The sequence below is a fragment of the Balaenoptera musculus genome, chromosome 7 (genome assembly GCF_009873245.2).
Source record: "Balaenoptera musculus isolate JJ_BM4_2016_0621 chromosome 7, mBalMus1.pri.v3, whole genome shotgun sequence".
In the NCBI taxonomy this organism is placed as follows: domain Eukaryota; kingdom Metazoa; phylum Chordata; class Mammalia; order Artiodactyla; family Balaenopteridae; genus Balaenoptera; species Balaenoptera musculus.
The window spans coordinates 100,282,590-100,304,316 of record NC_045791.1 but is presented as its reverse complement, the minus strand read 5'-3'; the positions used below and the strand labels follow the sequence as shown (position 1 = coordinate 100,304,316).

Here is a 21,727-nt window from a genome sequence, read left to right as displayed (position 1 = left end):
GAGCCACAACTACTGAGCCCATGTGCCACAACTACTGAAGCCCATGTGTCTAGAGCCTGTGCTCCACAACAAGAGAAGCCACCGCAATGAGAAGCCCACACACCACAACAAAGAGTAGCCCTTGCTCGCCACAACTAGAGAAAACCTGCGTGCAGCAACAAAGACTCGATGCAGCCAAAAATAAAAATAAAAATAAATTAATTAATTAATTAATTTAAAATAAATAAATAAATATCTACAATATAAGTATCATAAGGGCATTGGTAGCCAATGCAATTACTTATATTTACCTCTCTAAACTACAGAAGTCAAGCTTAAGGGCTTTAGAATTCCCTCAAATTATACTTTCCTCTCTTTTGCCTCATTTTATATTTATTCCATGGTCCCAATACAATAATAGTAGAGCAAAACTTTGGGATTCTAAGTCTCAAAAGCCATTGTTCAAAAATTTTAAAAATCCCTATGCTAATTTATAAAGCGTGTACAACAGAGGACTCTTCCTACAGTTTATATAAGTGTGGGCTGCATTATTTATGTGGCTATTTGCCTTGCTCATAGATGATAATTAGGGCTTAAATAAGACAAACTGAGGCTGGAGATCATATATAGAAAGTATGCAAGTGGGATTTTTGATGAATTTGACGTCTTTATACCTGAGAAGAAAAATAATTTGATGAAATTTTAATTCATTGTCCCACTATCATTTTGAATACAAAACATTTTCTTCACTCATTTTGAAAAATCTATCTGAATGAATTTAAAAGGATTGAGGGAAATGTCTTTTTTTCTCCAAAGTTCAGACATGAATATAAACAAAAATTAAATAAAATGTTGACTTTCAGGTCCGATCTTAAACACGTGACATTGCATTTCATCAAGTATATTAGGGATTATATGGTCCACTTGAGGAGTAAAATGTCTCCAAATCTTCACTTTAGAAAGTTTTCTAAAAAGATAATTTTTTTCCATCATTGATGATATCTCATGATCCATGTAGTAAAAGGATGAGATTTTTATTAACTTAACTGCCTACTCAAGGAGTTGCAAGTAGTGAGTGTTTCCATTACATGCTATTTCTTGTCTGCCAGGATATGTTGCGTCCTTATGAGGACTTAACAAGAGCTGCTAATTGACACGTGGAGATAGTCTTATTGCATCAGGTTGACTATGCTGAGACTGCTCATTAAATCGAGTTTTATCTGTGTGACTGAGGTAACATAACATGCATGCATTATTAAAGCACGTCTTTAAAAAATAAACATGCATACACATGTCCAGGAGATCAGGCCACAAGAAGGGAGATACGTCCAGTCTTCCACACGTTCATTGAGGCCATTTCATTTTGTTCCCAGGTTATCATTCCTACAATAGTTCATACATGCCATCAAGCCTGAACTGAGCTTCTCATTCAACTCCGGGGTGACAGAGGTCATCTGTTTTCATATTAACTAAATCACAGTCTGTCTCAAACCAAGATTGCCAGTTGTGTTAAATGAAAGATAGAGGTTTTTGCTGAAGGCAGCTAACACAGGGTGTGTTGACACCTTTAAGCTGACTTCTTTTTAGAATTCTAAGTCACATTGAAATGGAAAGGCTTGGGCAGATAGGGTCACTGCATTAATGACAAATCTGCAAGCGGCATTCTTCCTAAACCCAATACGGGCTAATCTTTCATTCTTCCACTTTAATGCAATCATGGAACAGTACAGGCTTAGAGTTCCCACCTCATTTCAAAATACTCTCTTAAATGCACGATATCTCCTTAGAGACTTTTAATCTTGTAAGGGGTGATAGAAGACTTTCCCTTCCCCTATAGGTGGAAAAGGGGTGTTTTTGTTTTCCAGTCATATGTGAAACTGACAGACTTCTTTAGAAAAACCACATGGTGTCAATTCAAACCAGAGTCTCACAGGGTGTATTATATTGTGTCTTGAAAAAGTATCTGTTTAATAGACACATTATATAAAATAGATAATCAACAAGGACCTACTGTATAGCACAGGGAACTCTGCCCAATATTCTATAATAACCTATACGGGAAAAGAATCTGAAAAAGAATAGATATGTGTATCTGTATACCTAAATCACTTTGTTGTACATCTGAAACTGTACAACATTGTAAATCGACTATATTCCAATATAAAATAAGATTTTTTTTAAAAGTATCTGCTTATAATAATGAATGCTCTGACAGCTAGCTATGGGGAAGGATATTAGTTACGGTATCCATCATTAAATAGAATTGTTCATGGGTAGAAACCAAACTAGATGCTGTAATTAAAATATTCATGGAAGTAACTAGTTACTCTGTTTCTCATTCCCTTTTATCTTCCTTGTCTTGTGCCTGTTTTCCCGTGATGGATCTCTCTACACTGCAGTAATGCCCTCATCTGGCTTTGCAAGATCTGTATTGACTACACACTTTTCCGGTTGCATTTTTAGCTGACACTTTTGGCAGTGATGTTTAGTTGGATTACTCCCTGCCAGTTTATTTTTGGTAGATTGGTTCACAGTGTCCTATTCTATTGCTTAGGTCTCCAGTTATCTATCCTTTTGGCTGCTGCTGGTGGTGTTCATTCAGACAGACATCATTCTTCTCTTTCACCTGTTAGTCCAGTCTAACCCTGTGAAAAAATTCATCATGAGTCAGGGGAAATTCAGCATGGCATGTATTATTGGTATTGTGATTTGAGTGACAGGCAACCAACACTTAGGGAATAATTTATCTACCTGAATTGGGCTAGACATCACTAATGCACACGGCAGATTGATAGTACGGCTCTAGTGGACGTATTCTTTATTAATGAGATTCAGTATGATTTGCTAAAAAGCCTTTTACTGGGCAGTCATTTTCTGTCCCCCTCCCCCATCGCTCTTTATTCCATTTAATCTGTTGAACCATGTACCATGTTTTGAAAATGTGTTTCTCTCATCTATTTTTATTTGAAATACCTAGGCTTTTTAAAATAATTGTGCACAAATTGAACAAAGCACACACACACACACACACACACACACCAGATTGGAATTGAAGTGTATTATGAAACACAGGGACCAAGGAAAGGAATTAAAATCCTAAAAAGATATTAAGACGAAATAAAAGTAAAATGACATGGAAAAGAAGACATAATCTAAGAATAAAATTTGGCATTTGAAAAAACTGATTTCTAGAAATGAATGTGTCTGTACTAACAGGAGCTGTAAAGCACATGAGATTTCTTTCTAAATAAGATATGTTATTTGTATTGATCTGCTGAGAGTTGGGAGTGGCTGAGGTTTGGGGCTTTCAAAAAGAGCTCAGTAAAAATCCAGAGAAAAGTCATAAACTACCCACCTCTTAACCTTTTGCTTCATTATCCAGAGGTCACAAGGCAGAAGGGAATAATTTACATCAATTATAATGAGCTTTTTCTAAAACACTTTAAAAGTAACATAAGGGTAAGTTATTTCAGATTCTAGTCTCACTCTGATCAAACATTCCTTACAATACAATTTCATACTTGGTATGGGAGGAGGATAAAAAAAGAAGTCATCCCCCTTCTCTTGAGAGAAGAGTCTATATGTACTCTCATTGCTATAGATACTTCTCCATTGTCTTTATAAAAATTTCTCCATTACTGTTTGGTTTTTTTTTCTGTAAATCACAAAATTCCATCTCTCCCCAAAACAAAATAAAATTCCAGCTGCTGAAAGAATAACGTTTCCTTAAAAATGATCTATAGAATCACTTGCTTGACAAATGATTTCTAGTCCTGTTTTGTCATTTATCTCTAAAACAAATACTATTTCAATTGTGTATTATAACAGGCATTGGAACATTTCAAAAAAATTTTAAAGTTATATGTGACAATCTGAATAGAAGCATCCTAGGAGGTTAAGAATCCCTCTAGGAAAATTCTTAAAGACTTGAGTGTCTCCATGCAATTCTGGTTCTCTTTGAAAAAGAGCTGGATAGGTCAGTGTTATAATTACTGCATCAAGTGGTTTAAAAGGAAGAAGAGCTCTTTCCTGGTGTGAAGGGCAGGTAGATGCTTTCGTGTGGTTAGTCTCCCCGCCCCACCCCCACCCCCCCTACCCTCCCCCTACCCCCGGAAGCCTCAAAATAATATGAAGTTGAAATCTTTTAGTAGCATTTACACTGCCATGTTGAAAATATGTTGCTCTCCAGAAAAGAAATCAAATCACAGAGTATTTTAAAAATCATTTTAGACTGTAGCTCTTGTAGATATAAAGTAGCTATTTTATCTTCATGAGTCATTATTTCTTTCTCTGTTTAGCTTTAGCCTAAATGTTACAGCAGTTTCTTCACAGAAAGTATGTATTTCCATGAAAAGAGTAAAAAATTTAGCAGCTCATTGCCAAGAGGGGAAACTTTCAGGGTAGTTCCCTGTAAATATCCGGAAATTCATTAGTGAATTACATTTAAAATATCACATGCTATGCTAGCTTAATTACTATTCCTTTGGGAAATAGATCATCAGTGCACTGAATGAGTTCGATACAATTTGATATGACAAATGTTTCAAAACCTACTATGCGCAAGAAGCAATTTCTCTGCTCTTGGAAGCCAGTTTAATAATTAAGACTAAAACTACCAATTAGTGCATCCTTTTGAGTCTATTCATGTGCCAAAATTCTTTCAGCCCTCATATAATTTTAACTGTTTTAGGAGAAAGAACAAAAATATGTGTACATGGAGAAGATGAAACAAAATGATAAAGTAAGAAATTCACATTTGGAGTCTGGGTGTCTGTGTCATTTGCAATCACTCTAAGCAAACAATCCAATTTCTTTCCTTGTGGTGCTTTCTACCTAAATGGAGGTAGATTTTTTTTTGGACATGGTGCCATTTGTCATTATTAATGTAGCTACATTATGTGATGAAGATGAAGGTAATAATGATGACAGTAAAAGCAATGATAGTAATGATAATAATAATAATAATACCAACAATAATGGCAGCTACCATGATATGGTGTCTACTCCACTGGTTGTTCCACGTGTATCGTATCTTTATTTCTCTTAACAATACAACAAAAGGAATATTATTATTTCTAATTAACAAATGAGTAAACTTCACTTCAAGAATTAAGGACCGCTTTATGGGTCACACTAAAACTAAGAAGTGGAATAAACCAATCCCACCTTCTGTGCAGGGACTAGGATTTTTCCACGACTCAGTTATCCCCTCCTGTACCCACCCACACACTGTTACTCTAAATTTCCATCTTACAATAGGGTGATAATCCACAGATTTATTAAAATACCCCAGGACAGGAAAAATGTCCAATGTGCATAAATTAACAAACTAATTATCTACGTCTCCATCACTTCAAAAAAGGCCATAAATGAACATGACCAACGTTAATAATTGAATCTACCCATTGTTAGAGCATTTTTTCCTTTTTAAAAATGTCAACTATTCTGCATGCCTACATCTGCCTTTCATCTTGCTTCTTAGATTATAGGACTAGGATGGTTATCTCTGCCCCAACTGGAAAGCATCTGAGAACGCGGATCACATAGGTCTTAGAATCAAGATCACTTAACTCCACTAACTCCGCACAAAGGCAGAGACCTCCAGGCAATTGTTCATGTGCTCTGGTTAAGCTACATGCTTGCCCTTTGCTGAATAAACGTTAAAAATCATCTTTCCTCAAACTTAAATGTGTGTGTATACAACGTTGTATTTTGTATATCTGTCCTGCATGCCAGGAGGGCAATTTAGCTCAAGCCCTGTGATCTAGCAGTTATATTTCTAAGGTACTAGCCTACGAAAATACTTCTAAATGTGCAAAAGATAGTTTGAAAAGAATGTTTTTTATAGCATTATCTGGAATAGTTTTAAAAAAAAGGTTAGCAACCTAAAGCTCTATCATGTGGAAAGGATCAAATAAATTATACTGTACACCCTAAAAAACAGTATTCCAAATTTCTATACAATTCTTCAATCTCATACCCACAAAGTATCAAAAATGAAACACGAAATTCGTACAGATACCAACAAATCATTAAAAGCCTAATAGACATCTCAATATGCCCCAAACCTTTCTCACCAAAACCCCTTTTTTCTGCTGTCTTCACCATCCCAGCTAATGGGAATGTCATCTTTTATCTTGCTCTCACACCCCACATCCAATCTGTCACCAAATTCCATCAACTCTACCTTCAAAATGTACCTCCAGTTCCACCACTTCTCCCCCATCCAGCGCTGCTGCTCCGGTCCATGCCACCATCTGTCCTTCTCGTGATGGTTTTTACAGCCTCCCAACTGATGTTCCTGCTTCTGCCCCACAGAGCAGCCAGAATGATCCTCCTTCTCGTTAGAGGAGTCAGATTATGGCATTCTTTCTCCCAAAACCCTACAAAAAATTCTCATCTCATCTCAAATGTGTGGAAGCCAAAGTCTTGACAGTGACCTCGTGGCGCGTGGCCCGACAAGATCAGACCCCATTACTTCTGACCTGACCTTCTGACCCCTTGCTTGCTCCCCTCCAGCCACTCTGACCTCCTTATAGTTCCTCCCAACATGTCAGGAATGCTCCCCTCTAGGACCTCTTCTCTGGGTGTTCCTTCTTCCTAGAAATCTGTCACCCGGGAGATCCACACGGCTTCTTCCCTCACTTACTTCAGGCCCTTTCTCAAATGTGACATCCGTAGTGAGTCTTTTCCTGACCCACCTGTATACCTTTGCACTCTTTCCAAACCCCTGACCCCAACGCCCTGATTTCATTTTCTTCATAGAACGTGTTGCATTTTAACTTGCTCTCTACTCTACTTGTTTATTGCCTGTCTTCCTCACCCCCCCACCCACACCAGATTGTAAATCCCATGAGGGCAAGCTTTTATTTATTTATTTATTTATTTATTTATTTATTTATTTATTTATTTATTTTACTGTTTTGTTCCCTGCTTTATCCCAAGCACCTAGAACTATGCCTGACCTATAATAGATGTTCAATAAATGCTTAATGAAAAACTTTATATAGAAACAAAATATCCATGCAACACATATAAACCTCACCCTAATAGAAAATTAGCAAGTCTTCTTGGTGAAGCTCTTCTTCACTGCTGAACCACTTCATTTCTTATTCAAACATCAGGATATGCTGAGTGGTATACTTAGTCCCAAATCAAAGACTAAAATGTAATTTACTAGTTAAAATAATGGATTTTAAATGCTGGTATTTTTATTTTTAAAACAGCTTCCTTGTACATCTTAATGAAAGTGCTTTTCTTGAAAAAATTTTTTTCTCCCTCTGCTTCCTGGCAGGCTAGTTATATTCATATTCTAGCATGGACATGAATATTCTGTCCTGTATTTCCAAATATGAATGTTATTGAGAATAACTCTAGAGGCATGTGTTCCACGCAGAGATTCATTTTGGGAGAGGGGCTTGATTTTCCGTCTATCAATTCATGATTAAAGTTAATTTCAAGGTGATCTATACATTTATAATGAAGATGTTTTCTTCAGGCTATGTCAAAGCTGGACAGAAGCCTTTGAGCTATTTTATTAACATGCTCAGCCTCTGCTCTAGCCATATCATTTGTTACATTAGACGTGTTCTCTAAGCTATATTGCATTTTTAGTAGCTAAAAAAAAAATCCCCTGACTCATACCCTTGCTCAATAATAATTTCTTTTCCTTATCTGGGTTTTTAAACCTTTTCCAAAGGCCATGCTTACTTAAAGATTGAGAATATCCTCTGATAGGCTGAAGAGTATAAAGAAACAGCCCTAGACTAAAAACTATTGCCTCATTAATCTATAACCATCTCTAAATATTTAACACTACTTCTGCAAGAAAGAGTACCTTAAGTTTTCCAATGGGTTTCTTTTCAATGATTCAGGTCGCCACAGGTTTGGATGTTTGGAAGGTTCACTCTTGCTGTGATTTCCTCAGCGTAAGAAGAGCTTAATTCTCAGGCTGACTGACAGTCTCACGTGGGATTGTGTTCTAAAAAGCCCCTCCTCTTGCCAACATCTGTCTATTTATTTCAGATACAGAATAGACACTGAGCTTCTTAAAACGTAAAGTGAGTGCTAGGTCCCAGATGTAATTAAAGTTGAAACAACAAGAAGTACAAATATCTCTCAAAAAGGTATGTGAGAAGAATAAAGGCTTACCTTAACACGAGCCATTAAAGGTCCCTCTTAATGTGACCTCTAATTGCCCTGGCAGGTGATGGAGTGAGAAACCTAAAATCACATCTATTACAAATATAGATGTAATGTGAATTGTAAATAGATGAATGCTGATGTTTGTATGAATCCTCTTAAGACTGTGGTGACCCTTACTGAAAACAGGAGCCCAGCAGGACAGACACCATTTTGACTTATAAAGTGAACTGGCCCAACAGCCAAAATGGACAAATGTGGTGTCCTTAGGCTAAGTGGGGAAAGTTAATATTAATGAGCATAAGTGGTATCATTAGATATATGCTCATTAATATTAACTTTCCCCTCCAGCACTAAAAAAAAAAATAGAACATTTTAAATAAATCAATTCATTTAGGATCAGCCTTGTAGATTTGGCTTCTGGCTCAATATAGAGCAGTGAGGGATGAACAAGGCAAATTATTGAATTCTCTCCTCTAATCGTATGGTCCTATGAATAAAAATCTCCCCATGCATTTGGTATTCTAACAAAAATTACTCCAATATCTGGATATCTTATTTAGCTTTGAAAAAAGAAATCTGGATGCACAATTTTAGCAACAACAAAAAAATAAGCAAAGCAGCTTGTGGTCCTCTGAAATGATTAATAGAAAAGTGATTGGAATTAATCACAAACACAAGAGGAAGCTGAAATTAGAGAGGGTTATTAAGATACTCTCTGCTGTTTAATCTCACCCCCTTATCAACACATTAACCTTGTTTTCTCTGCCTGTGCTCTGAGTCCTACAGCAAAATTAGGTCAGAAATTCACATCAGATCAGATCAGCTGATTCATTCCAGCAAGACCCTGACACGCTGCAGATTCGGGTTTCATTCTAGATAGGAGTATGGCTGAGGGCTTTGGGGGTTTGTTCCCTATGCTCTAAGCATAGGAGATAGAGCTGGCTGTAGAGTATTTCTAAATATTCTAAGCTAGCTGTAGAGTATTTCTGAAAGTTTCTGAACCCTGTTTCATTTAACGGTCCTCACTTCACCTGAACAAAATGAACATCCATTTTCATACACAAATAGAGCATTTCATTTTTCTACATACCTGCAATTAAATCAAACCCAGTGAGATTACCTATTCGTGACCAAAGTAGCTATTCACGTTGCACTGAACAGATATATTGCTCGCTAAAGTGTACTTCAGTAAATGCTCCCTATTTCCATAAAGTCTGTCACAAATCATGAGTATGATTCCAGAAGCCATAACTATCTAAATAGGATTTATGTAACTGTTAACATTTCTCTAATAAGAGCTCTCAATGTAATTATGTATTTGGGTAATCATTTAAAATATTAACCAGTTCTAAACTTTGGTATCAGAATCATTTGCTTTTTAAGTAACAATGCTTTAGTAAAGGGAAAGCAATTTTTTTTTAATTTTTACTTTTTTTTTCTGTACTGTCTAAAGGATGAACTTTCCTGGTGCTTTGTTTCTCTTTGACTAACAGAGATACTGAAACCTTCAAATTTAAATAACTTCCAAGTATATATCCTAATATACAAATGCATGTATTTTTTTAAAGGAGCTGTAACTAATCTAATTCCATTTCTGACTGTCACTTTTAAACAGGAAATATAACCTCATATAGATCCCTTGAGGGCATCCACAGGGAATAGAGACATTCCTAATCAGCTTAAGTAGTCCTTTGTGTCAGAACCACTTTGCTAAAGTCCAGAGCTGTCTTCCGGACTTGCAATGTTTGGGAGAATTTCACTAATGTAGCATTTGTTTTATTAGAAAAAAAAATTCAACCCCTTTCTACAATAGAAAAAATACTCAGAAAGACATGTACTGGGAACACATTTTCTTGTTGCTTTTTATTTAAGGGATATGTCCTATATTGTTTTCAAAATACTGTGGCTAATAGTAAAATGAGACAATGCAGGTACTAGCTCCAGAATCCAGATAGAAAAATTCACATGAAGGGAAGCCTCAAACCTAAGCATGCATCGTTTAGTATACCAGATGATCTTTTATTGCCCCTCTTCCTCAGTGAATATCCTTACTGGATGTCCTAAACAAGATGTTTCCTGTAAAGAGTGAATCTCCAAAGCAGACGTATGTTCACAGGTACACACAGGTACTGCCTTACAGGTTGTTTGTAACCAGACTGTTCTCATTGGTCAGTTGCCTCCTTCTTAATGGTTAGTGCCTATGTGTGTCACTGGTTCAATATACCTATCATCTCTGTGTCTTAAACATCCCTCTTCACCCACACACATGACAAACTAGGGTTTGGTAACCCATCTCAAGTGATCTCACTCGTTTGAAACTGTAGGTTTTGCATGTTTGTTTTCTAATAAGCTTTTTAATAAAAAATAAAATCTCATTTAACAGTGCCTGCAGAAAACCATTAGAATTTAAAATAGCAGAAATGATGAGCTACTGAAATATTTTTTCATTCTCCATTAACTTTTCGCCTTTGAGTCTATCTCTCTCTTTCTTTCTCACCAAATGTTATTTGGAGCTGTTAAGAAAAGTACTAACAAACAGTATCACTTTTTATTTATTTGAAATGTTTCACCCAATAAAACTTTTCAGTAAAATCCCATTTGAGAAATGGAAGTGAAGGTACAAGAAAGTTAGTAGTGACAAAGGACTCAAGTTAGTTTAAAAATAAGGAATTGGGCTCAGAAAGCTTAAGTGACTTAGAACACTGAGAATGTGATGAGGGTATTCCTTTTCTAAGGGCTCAGTGTTTTAAGTTTCCCAGCTTCAACACAAAAGGCATTTCAGCACATATGTGATCTAGAAGGTCAATCATATGAAATCCTATTTCCATTTTTTAAGCAGTCCCTGGCAGTCTGCACATTTCTGAAATTGCAACTGGCGTATTTCACAGAGAATTATCATCAATGCCTTTTCAAGGTCAAACATGCTCCATCTTTAGATTTTTCAGCATTTATATCCTGTATATTAAATCATAGTATATATTAAAAAAGGCATTCAGCAGACGTGATAAAGAATTTTAATTGATTAGACTGTGTTCATTAACGTCATGTTAAATTTTCCCTACAACTTGACATAAATTGCATGTTCAAAGTATTAAATTATGTGTGAAATTTAGATGTGGGTATTCTGCTTTGGTTGCCATCTCTGGAACCTCAGAATTCCTGTGTGACCAGAATCTTGCTAAGGAATTTTCAAAAATTTAAAAAATACACTTCCTATTAGGAACGTTGTTGAAGCAATTCTAAAAATGTACTGTGAGAATATTCTATATAATATTTAAAATTTATTATATTTTTAAATTGTCAGAATCCCAGAATACTGGTCAACATATGAACAAAACAAAAATGAAATTTGAACATTTCAACAGGTACTGAGATGGAATAACTTGAGATATCCGCAGCTAGCCCCACTCAAAGTCAGGGAGGACTTTAGTCTCCTCCTGCTGCCCAATCACGACATTTTTGGCTCCTTTCATGTTTCTCTCTCCAACTCTTCCCACGACAACATCCAGAGACTTCTGTGTATGTCCTCACACTGTGCATGGGCCCTGCTTTTGTAAAAGAAAGTCATCTGGGCAACATGGATGGACCTAGAGATCATAATACTAAGTGAAGTAAGCCAGACAGAGAAAGATAAATATCCTATGATATCACTTATATGTGGAATCTAAAAAAAAATGATACAAATGAACTTATTTACAAAACAGAAACAGACTCACAGACTGAAAACAAACTTATAGTTGCTAAAGGGGAAAGGAGGGGAGGGATAAATTAGGAATTCGGGATTAACAGATACACACTACTATATATAAAATAGATAAACAACAAGGACCTACTGTAGAGCACAGAGAACTATATTCAATATTTTGTAATAATGTATAAAGGAAAAGAATCTGAAAAATTATATATATATATATATATTCACTTTGCTGTACACCTGAGACATTGTAAATCAACTATACTTCAATAAAAAACAACAACAACCACAACAAAAAATAAACAAAAAAGAAAGTCATCTGAGAAGTCTCAAAATTTAAGAGATTTTACTAGTATTTTTTCTCTTCCAAAGATATTTGCACTTTAAATTAGGATTCCAGAAAACATTTGGGGGAAAGAGTGTAGGAAAGAGTGGGGAGGAGTTACTGATAGCAAGATACATACTACGTCTTTCAGTTCCTAACATGTGTGATACCTATGGTACAGTAATAAAATGGTGTTTGAGGAGCCAGGTTTGGGGCCGTCACACAGAATTAGTCATCCGTTCATTCATCACTCAGTCACCTGTACATCGTGGCTGAACAGTCTGTGCTCCTATCTGAAATACTTGAGATCCCATCCCTTCCCACCTACTCAAGGACATAATCACAGTAATTTTTCCTTCCCCCTCCTAAATCGTTAACATTTCCCTTTCTACTGTAATCTTTCATATCAGCATTTCAGATAAGCTAGTTTTTGCTCTGCTTAAAGGGCAAAACCAGAAAAACAGAACCCTATAGACCTCTCTTCCCCCTTCAACTACTCTCCATATTTGTGAATTTTGTTTAACCTCGAAAGTTCCTAAAATAGTTCACTATTCCTTTCTTCCTTGTTTCAATTCCTCTTTTCGCATCCCCTTGTGAACATGACTCCACTGGGTTTTGTCCCCAGACCTCCACCAAAACTGTTCTCGTCAACAACACCAATGTAGTAAAAGGCATTGTTCAATCTTCAGGATTCAATATATTTGATCTACCAGTAAAATCTCTCTCTCTTCTTTAATCACTTTTGTCATTTCACTCTGAGGCAACACCCGCCTTGGTGATTCTTCTCTTATCCCACTAGCTGTTCTTACTGGATTCTTCTACTGTTCCTGTCATGTAAACAATTAGGTGTCCCAAGGAACAGTCGTGTGTGTTTTTATCCTCTTTATCTAATTTTATGTCCTAGGGATCCTTAACTAGGCTCATGATTGTAAAAAATCTATGACTCTCATATTAAAACCTCCAGTTTTGATCTCCATCATGAGCCCTGGATCCAACTGCCTATCCAGAATTCTCCACTTGAACATCTAAAAGGGCTCCCAGCACTGGCTTATGAAAGCTGAACTCCCATTCCCCCACCATTTAAACTAAATTTGCTCCTGTTCTAGTCTTTACCATTTCATTAAGTGGAAGCAGCATTCTTCTAGTTGTTTCAGGAAAAACGAGACATAACATAACAACAACAGAACCAGAACAGCAAGGAAACAAACTTGAGAGCCATCTTCAATTCCTTTCTCTTATTCAACTTCTACGTCTCATCAATTAGAAAATTTTACTGGTGTCCCAAATTTTAGCATTTTATGCCACATTTACTAGTACCACCCTGGTCCAAACTACCATCATCTCTCACTTGAATTACTGCAAAAACTTTCTCTCTGAATTCCCTGCATCCAACTATGCCCTGTCCATCTGTTCAACACATAGAAACCAGAGTAATCCTTGTTAAAAAGGGCAGTTAGGGCATGCCATACCTCTGCTCAAGAAATCTTCAATGAATATATTTTTTTCTTTTAGAGTAAAACATGAACTTATAACGCTCTACATTACCTGGTGGCCCCACTACCAGTCAAACTTACACCCCTTCCAATCTTTGCTTGGTCACTACACGACACCTTCCCTTCTTGGAACACATCAAACTTGTTGTTTCCTCTGTCTAGAATTCTCTTCCCCAGACAGCCAGGTGGCTCATGTCTCTGGCAACAGGCTCCCAATGTCTAATGTCTCTGCTCAGATGTTGTTGGATTTCAGAGGTCTTCCCTGGCCTCTATTCTTATTGCCCTCACCCTGCTTTATTTTACAGTGTAAAAATGTATTACCACCTATCATATATATTTATTTATACTTATTTCTTTCATGTTGCCTCTCTTTCTCCCTTCTCTCAGAATATAGTTCTTTTATAACCAGGAACTTTGTTCTGTTCATTGCTGTCTCATAAAGGTCTAGAACATTTCCTGGCACTTAGTAAGGTTTCAATAAATATTTCACCAATGAATGAATACACTTAGCAGCAAGTTGTTTATTGAACAATAAGTTGGCTTCCGATTCTGTTCTAAGAACTGTATATACAAATAGTCATTCTTCTCACGAAACTTACGTTGTAACTTGAACATCAGCAGCCATGTCACATATTGTGTGCATTGTTTGCTCATTGTCTCTAATCACCTTGACCGCAGGTGAGAGATGCCCTATCTAGCTCACTGGTTCAGCATCATTTCTTACTTCCAGGATTAAAGCCTCTATGCCTGACCCCTTATTTCATGGGTGGAGTCAGAATTCAACTTGAACATCAGCTCACTTTACTAGGACCTGGCAGTCTGTTGACCTCTAGTTGGTGTCCCCATGCTTGGGAAGTTGGTTTATTCTTCAACTCTACCCACATCTACTGACAAATTCTGAATAGCCTCATCATCTAAAATGCCACCATCACTAGGTCGCTGTGACATAAGGTACACACATTTATAACTCTCCTGTGAGTAACACCAACTACTGTGGCAACAACAGCCTTACAAGCAACATTGCTATGGAACCTTAAGAGTAAGCTGGCTTCAGGCATACCTACTCCCACATCTCTGGCTTATGTGCTGCCATGGAAACAATGAAAGTGCACAGTAAATGAACATCTATCTCATCAAATGCCAGATCCTAGAAGGCTCTTGCTTCTTCCTGCTACCAGTGGGTTCTTCGTTTTCCTCCTAATCTGATTATAGAAAGATAAACTGCTAATTTAAAACTGACAAGTAGGGATTTCCCTGGTGGCATAGGGGTTAAGAATCTGCCTGCCAATGCAAGGGACATGGGTTCGAGCCCTGGTCCAGGAAGATCCCACATCCCACATGCCACGGAGCAACTAGGCCCATGCACCATAACTACTGAGCCTGCGCTCTAGAGCCCAGAGACACAACTACTGAGCCCGCATGCCACAACTGCTGAGGCCCGCGCGCCTGACTCCCGCGCTCACCGCAATGAGAAACCCGCACACCGCAACGAAGAGTGGCCCCCACTCTCTGCAACTAGAGAAAGCCCGTGTGCAGCAACGAAGACTCAACACAGCCAATAAATAAATAAATAAATAAATAAATTTATTAAAAAATAAAACTGACAAGTACCTTTTTTTCTCCCCTCTTTGAATCTTTACTTATTTGATACAAGAAAGAACACTCATACTCAGAAGAACTGTTTCAAACAAGACATCGACATTGATTAAACATGCACACACCCATACACACACACACACACACACACACACACACACACAGGGTGGGTGACTTCTCCTGCCCTTACTCTGTTCTTAAGCAGGGCTAGACTACAGTTTGATATTGTGTTGACAGTGTGATGTGGAAGCAAAATTGTCCAGATCATTTGGGACTTTTCAATTCAATGTGTGATCTGAACTATCTTTATGTTTATGGCTTGTAATATAATTCTAGAGTTAATGTAGCAGGAACTAACACAAAGTTTACTTAACTGAATTTCCTGGACCTCATGTACTATGCAATGACAGGGTTTTGCTGTGTCTCCACCTACCTAAATTCCAGCCCCTGTCCCCTGGACTTTTGACTTCTTGGAATTGTTGGTTATGCCCCTTTGAACACTTGACCACTTAAAATGAGTCATTTTTACTTTCTTAATATCTATGGATCTTTAGATAGAAATTTTCTGAGGTTGTTGATGAAACACAGAAGCTAATAATACAGTGATAAGCACCCTGGGGTGCTCTGTACAATCTAATAGAACTATTCAGCAAATAATTCTGTCTCTATGCTTAGAGAAAAGAGTGAATTATGTTTAATGGCAAGATTGGGAAATTTTAGATTTTAGAGATGAAGTTATTTTAAAAATCACATAGGATAACTTTTTTGTTCTGAGTTTCAGAAACCTTAGACTCACAAAAGTAAATTAAAATGTTTACATACATATAGAAGTTCAGGGCTTCCCTGGTGGTGCAGTGGTTAAGAATCTGCCTGCCAATGCAGGGGACACGGGTTCGAGCCCTGGTCTAGGAAGATCCCAAATGCCTCGGAGCAACTAAGCCCACATGCCACAACTACTGAGCTTGTGCTCTAGAGCCAGAGCTCCACAACGAGAGAAGTCACAGCAATGAGAAGCCCGTGGGCGCTGCAACAAAGAGTAGCCCCTGCTTGCCCGAAGACCCAATGCAGCCAAAAATAAATAAATAAAATAAATAAATGTATAAAAAAAAATACATCTTTGTTAAAAAAAAAAAAGTTCATCAGAGGTGCTTAGCAGAATAAAAAAAGTTGTTCTAAGAAAGGGCACTTAGTGCATCCTAGAAAGGAACCTGTGATACCAACTAAAATTAGGTAGAAATAAAAAAACATATCTCAAAATAACATCTGCAATTATGAACATGTTTATCAAGCATGCCATTTTACAAATCTTTGTATACCTGGTAATAGAATAGATTTCCATTTGAATAATCCAGAGAAAAAAGATTACACTCTTTCAACTAATCTTGTATAAAATTTCCAAATCTCTCACCCTCTTTCCCTCTCTCTTCCTTCCCACCCTCTCATACAGAGTTGTTTGCCATTAAATGATTGGAATAGTGCATCCTTACCTAGCTTCCTTATAAGAATCAATAGTTTACCTTAAAAGAATATGTTCTTTTCCTTCATATCATAATGTTCACAGAGAGTAAGCAAAAGGATTAATTCCAGATTAGATGAAAAAATCTACCAACTATCAAAATAGCTTACTATTACCATTCGGTTATCCAGGCAATTGATGGATTAATTTCCTAAATTCTGTCTCTTCGCACTTAGTAAATGGACTCCATTGAAGAAATAGACTCCATCAAACACATATCTCTGCCTGTAACCCTGCAACACATACACTCAGAAAATATTGTAACATTTTTTGGAAAAATCAAAAGATGTGTATCCTTACTTTGGTCTCAGCACGCTAGGGAACTTAGCCTCCATTTGGAGGCTGCAATCGGGGCTCATTTGCTTGTAGCAGGTAGGTTTTGCAGCATAAAAGTCATTTCATTTGAACAAACCTGGGGCACTTGGTACCAGACAAGAGATGTAATAGCCACAGAATTCTACACAGAGGGCACACACTGAGGATTCCACTTCAGAAACTCACATAATTCTAATTCTTGACAAGTCTTCTCATAATCTAGGAAGGTGGTGAACTCTCTTACAAGGATGATACAAAGACCATTATATATGGGGATTTTCATTAAATATTAAAGTGTGTGTTCCCTGAATCTTTTATCGAGAGATTGTTCAGTATGAACTTTTATTTAGAGGAAACTGAATTCTTTCCCTACCCTGTCTGCGTCTCCATACTCACGACACAAAAGTAAACAACTTTTGTTAACTAAGGCAAGTGTCCTGTCAGTAGGGTGCATTGTGTTTTCATCATAGTTGAGAAGACATTTTCACCTTGTCTCCTCAAGTCTAACTTTGACAAACCTCTTCTTGACCAGGTGACAGCATCACAGCCTCTGCAGAACTCACAGAGACCCTGAGGTGTGCAAAACTCAGAACGCTTTCATTTATACTTACCGTTTTATTGCTTCTTCTTGTCTTCGGCGTTTTTCATTCTTTTCCTTCAAGTAGGCCAGGTTTGTTTCATTTCTCAAGCGATCATTTTCTCGAGCAATGTCTGATGCATTCTGAATAACCAATCCGTCATAGGCCTTCATCCCCATATCCTCAATATACTGGAGAAATGTGTCCAGAGGGTCTTCCTCAGGATTAGAACTCATCATCCTGGAGGATTTCATGTGAAAAGGAACACTTCCTGTGGGATGAGAACACATTTTACCTTCATCAAAGATGTGGATAAAAGCAAGGTGCTGCTTATTCTCTTAACATCTTGTCAGCCCCAAACTCCAATGATTATGGCAGGATCTACTTGGAGAAAATGTCTCATTAGAAATTACAGTCAGAGTATTTAAAGTTAATATTAAATGAATGTTGCCTGGGTAGCAAACACTTCTTCAAAGCACCAAAAGTAGCAAATCAAAGGCTAAAGATCTCACGCTGAAAGGTGATGTGAGGGTGCAAATATCTGGGGGAAGAAAAACGTAAGTTTATGTAAACAGAGTCATGATTTTGCTTCTCAAAAAGGTGTTCATATACTAATAAGATACAGTAGAACCAAGGTTCATTTTTTTCTGATTACTACAAAGACTTTTCTGTTCAATTTCAAATAAAATGGTGTAATTATTTGGAATGAACTTTTTTAAAAAAATAAATTTACTTATTTAATTTGGCTGCATTGGGTCTTCGTTGCCATGCGTGGGCTTCTCATTGCAGTGGCTTTTCTTGTTGCGGAACACTGGCTCTAGGCACATGGGCTTCATAGTTGTGGCTCGCAGGATCTAGAGCGCAGGCTCAGTAGTTGTGGCGCACTTGTGGGCTTAGTTGCTCCGCGGCACATGGGATCTTCCCAAACCAGGGCTCGAACCCGTGTCCCCTGCACTGGCAGGCGGATTCTTAACCACTGCACTACCAGGGAAGTCCTGGAATGAAATTTCTTATTGTGTGTTTTCTTTGCAATTTAAAATTAAGATTTATGAATCTGAATAATCCATGCAAAATATAGCAGTAATCAAGGAAATACACATTTCTAATATCATTTGTCTTACAAATAATCTCTTTTTGACCCTCCATTATTTTCCAAAATGGTGCTCTGTAATGGCTTCGAGCTGTAACTCAAATATCACAGATCACCAGGACCACGTTAATCCTTACCAGTCTGGTAATTCAAGCAGTGGCAATTACGATGATCTTTGCTACATGAGGTTTAAAAACCTGAGCCACAGAAAGGAATACTGAAAGCCAAAGTCAAATCAAAACAAAAACACAAACATAGGACTTTCAAAGCTCACCTATAAAATGCTGGAAATAATACACCCACCTCCTGCTGATGTGAAGATTATGAGAGGTGATGGCTGTAGAGAACTTAGCATAAAGTTCAACAATAGTAAGCATATACATAATAAAGTTAGCTAATATTATTGGCAGGAATAATAATGTAAATGTGTATATATGTATAGATGGATGGGTGGATAAATAACCAGCAGGCTATAAAAGTCAGCATGCCTTGAAGTAGAGGAATCCAAAGAATCATAGAAATAAATGAAGCTGGGGATAGAAAAATTGTGTTTTAATCAATCAAAAGTAGAACTGAAGTTTAACTAATTACGTACAGGGGTAAGTATTTTACCCATCTAGCTTAATAACCATTATTGTCCTCAATTGCATATTCACTGTGGTAAAGCAAAATCAATTAACAAGGAGAAAACACTGACAATTTAAAAATTATAAATTACCTTTACATCTTTTACTTTCTTCAAAAGGCTCCGAAAGATATATATTTTTTAATATCAGCCCAGCTTTTTAATGTAGAAGTCCTAGACCTTCATTTTTATCATTACAAATCATTTTCATTCTGATTTTTTTAATAAGAATAATCATGTTCCATAACCTGGATCGTAACTATGGAAACTTCAGTTCTTATCAGAGTTTATTAGCATTTCAGCTGCCAGTCAATCCATATGTTACTTGAAGCCCAATCTGAATTTAAGGATTTATTCCTCAATCTGTAAGAAACTGTTGAAACTAGATAGATGAGTGGTTTGTTGACTCATGATTTTCTGTTATGTTGTTTTCTTATGTTTGGTTTGGTTTTAAGCCATAATGGGCTGGCAAATGAAATGGACTTTTAATTCTAACTATCTAAGGTAATGAATTGTATTTCATTATCAGCCTATCAGATTAGATGCTGAAGTGGTGAACACACATAGGAATAAAAAATTGCTGCTACAAATGATTGTAATTTGGGGGGGAAATGCAACATGATTCTCAAACAGCTAAAGCATTAGTATTATTGGGAATTCACTTCTACCAAAGGCTACAGCACTAGGTGTGCTTAGGTAAAAAAAGATCTGCATAACCTTATGGAAATTAATTCTACCATAGTTAAGCAAGCCAAGTCAGTGTTACAAGGATTCTAGAGAGAATGCCTCAGGGTTGAAGATGATCACTTCCACACCGCCCTGGAGCAAAATTGTCTATTTCCCCACTGCCTAAGGCATTACCCAAAGATTTTTATTTCTTCCCTTAAGTTTTCCTCCCCATCCGGATGACACCAGTGATTCTTCACACAGTTTACATATTCCAAATATTAACAAGGTTAATTGTGTACCTCTGAAAATTGATTATCTTCCTAAGTGGTCTTTCAAAGTGCCTGAAGTTTAAATTATGTTTATTCTGATAAAATATTAAATCATAAATCATAAAATATGTATACCATGAAGAGTCATATTGTAAGATTTTTTAAGTTGAGATGAAAATTTGGGGGGTGAAAATCAACCATAAAATCTAGTAAAACTTCAGAGCAATGAAAATTGGATGTTGGTGAACATGCTTTTGTCATCCAATTCTAGAGGATAATTGTTTCTACAATCATTTATTTATGCAAGTATTTCTTGAGCACATATTATGCACTAGGCACTGATAAAGGCAGAACTGTGTCCCTCTAGACGTTCACACTGCAGTGAAAGAACACAATAAATAAAAAATCGCAATACAATGTGACAAGGGCACGGGTTCATTTGGCTATGTTGGCATTCACTAGTTTGCCATGGTTATGTTCACCATTTTTGAGGATGAACAAAGAACACTTTAACAATTATATCTAGTCTTCAAAAATAAAAATAAAAAATAGACTTGAGCCCTACCAATGTTTAAGTATCATACTTTTTTGCTTCTTTGTCCACATGTAAAAGGTAGTTTGTAATGTAGGGGGAAAGTGAGGCAGTCTTGAAGGGCATACAGTTGGGGAGTTGACCATAATGGCCTAAAAATCCTAAACTAAAGCACCCCTAGATCTATGACTTTGTGCAAGTTAATCAACCTCTTTAAGCTTGAATCCCCACATTTTTAAAATCATATTTACGCTATTGTGAGGATTCAGTTAGAAAATGTATGTAATTGTTCAATAAATGTGACCATAGTTATTAGTCACTAACATTACTATTAGATGATTTTCACAATTCTTAACTGTGGTGAAGATTACGGTTTGTAATAACTCCTCGATAAGCATAGTTTTACTTTGAAACATAATAGAGTAGAATGTTTATTATTCACTTCCTTAATCACAGGGTATTCAATAGAGGCCATGAAAATGGTTAACAGATTTGTTCACTAACCAAATGCATGTAAAACCACTTATCCATTCTGCCCCATTTTTCAAATCTAGAAAATAAGGGCTTTGGGGCATATGAACCAAGATGCGCATCCCATCTCTCAAACACTTGGACTCCACCCTTCCAAGCGCAAAGATGTTTCTCAGGTAACTGGACTGTGAATGAACAGATTCCTGGCCTCACTGAAGAAAAGTGAGTCTTGTATTAAGTGCCTATATCATTACAACTTCTACCATTCCCATGCAGTGAGAACCCACAGACAAGTATGATCTTAAATCTGCCCTTCAGAAATTTATATTTATGGCTAAGACAGATATTGAATCAGATACATTCCTTATCACTAAATATTTGGCTGCATTTTGATTATTGGATATTAAATCAAGATCATTTCTAGCCCTTG

The 21,727-nt window shown here is 36.8% G+C and overlaps 1 protein-coding gene across 1 annotated transcript in view; it reads right to left on the bottom strand.

The window, feature by feature from the left end:
• Positions 1 to 17,895, bottom strand: part of NYAP2 (neuronal tyrosine-phosphorylated phosphoinositide-3-kinase adaptor 2) — a 242,488-nt gene extending 224,593 nt beyond the window's left edge. Inside the window, exon 1 of the mRNA XM_036858738.1 lies at positions 17,675 to 17,895. Coding sequence (XP_036714633.1) covers positions 17,675 to 17,895 — 221 coding nt within the window. The remainder of the gene's footprint in view (positions 1 to 17,674) is intronic.
• Positions 17,896 to 21,727: the final 3,832 nt, after the last annotated feature.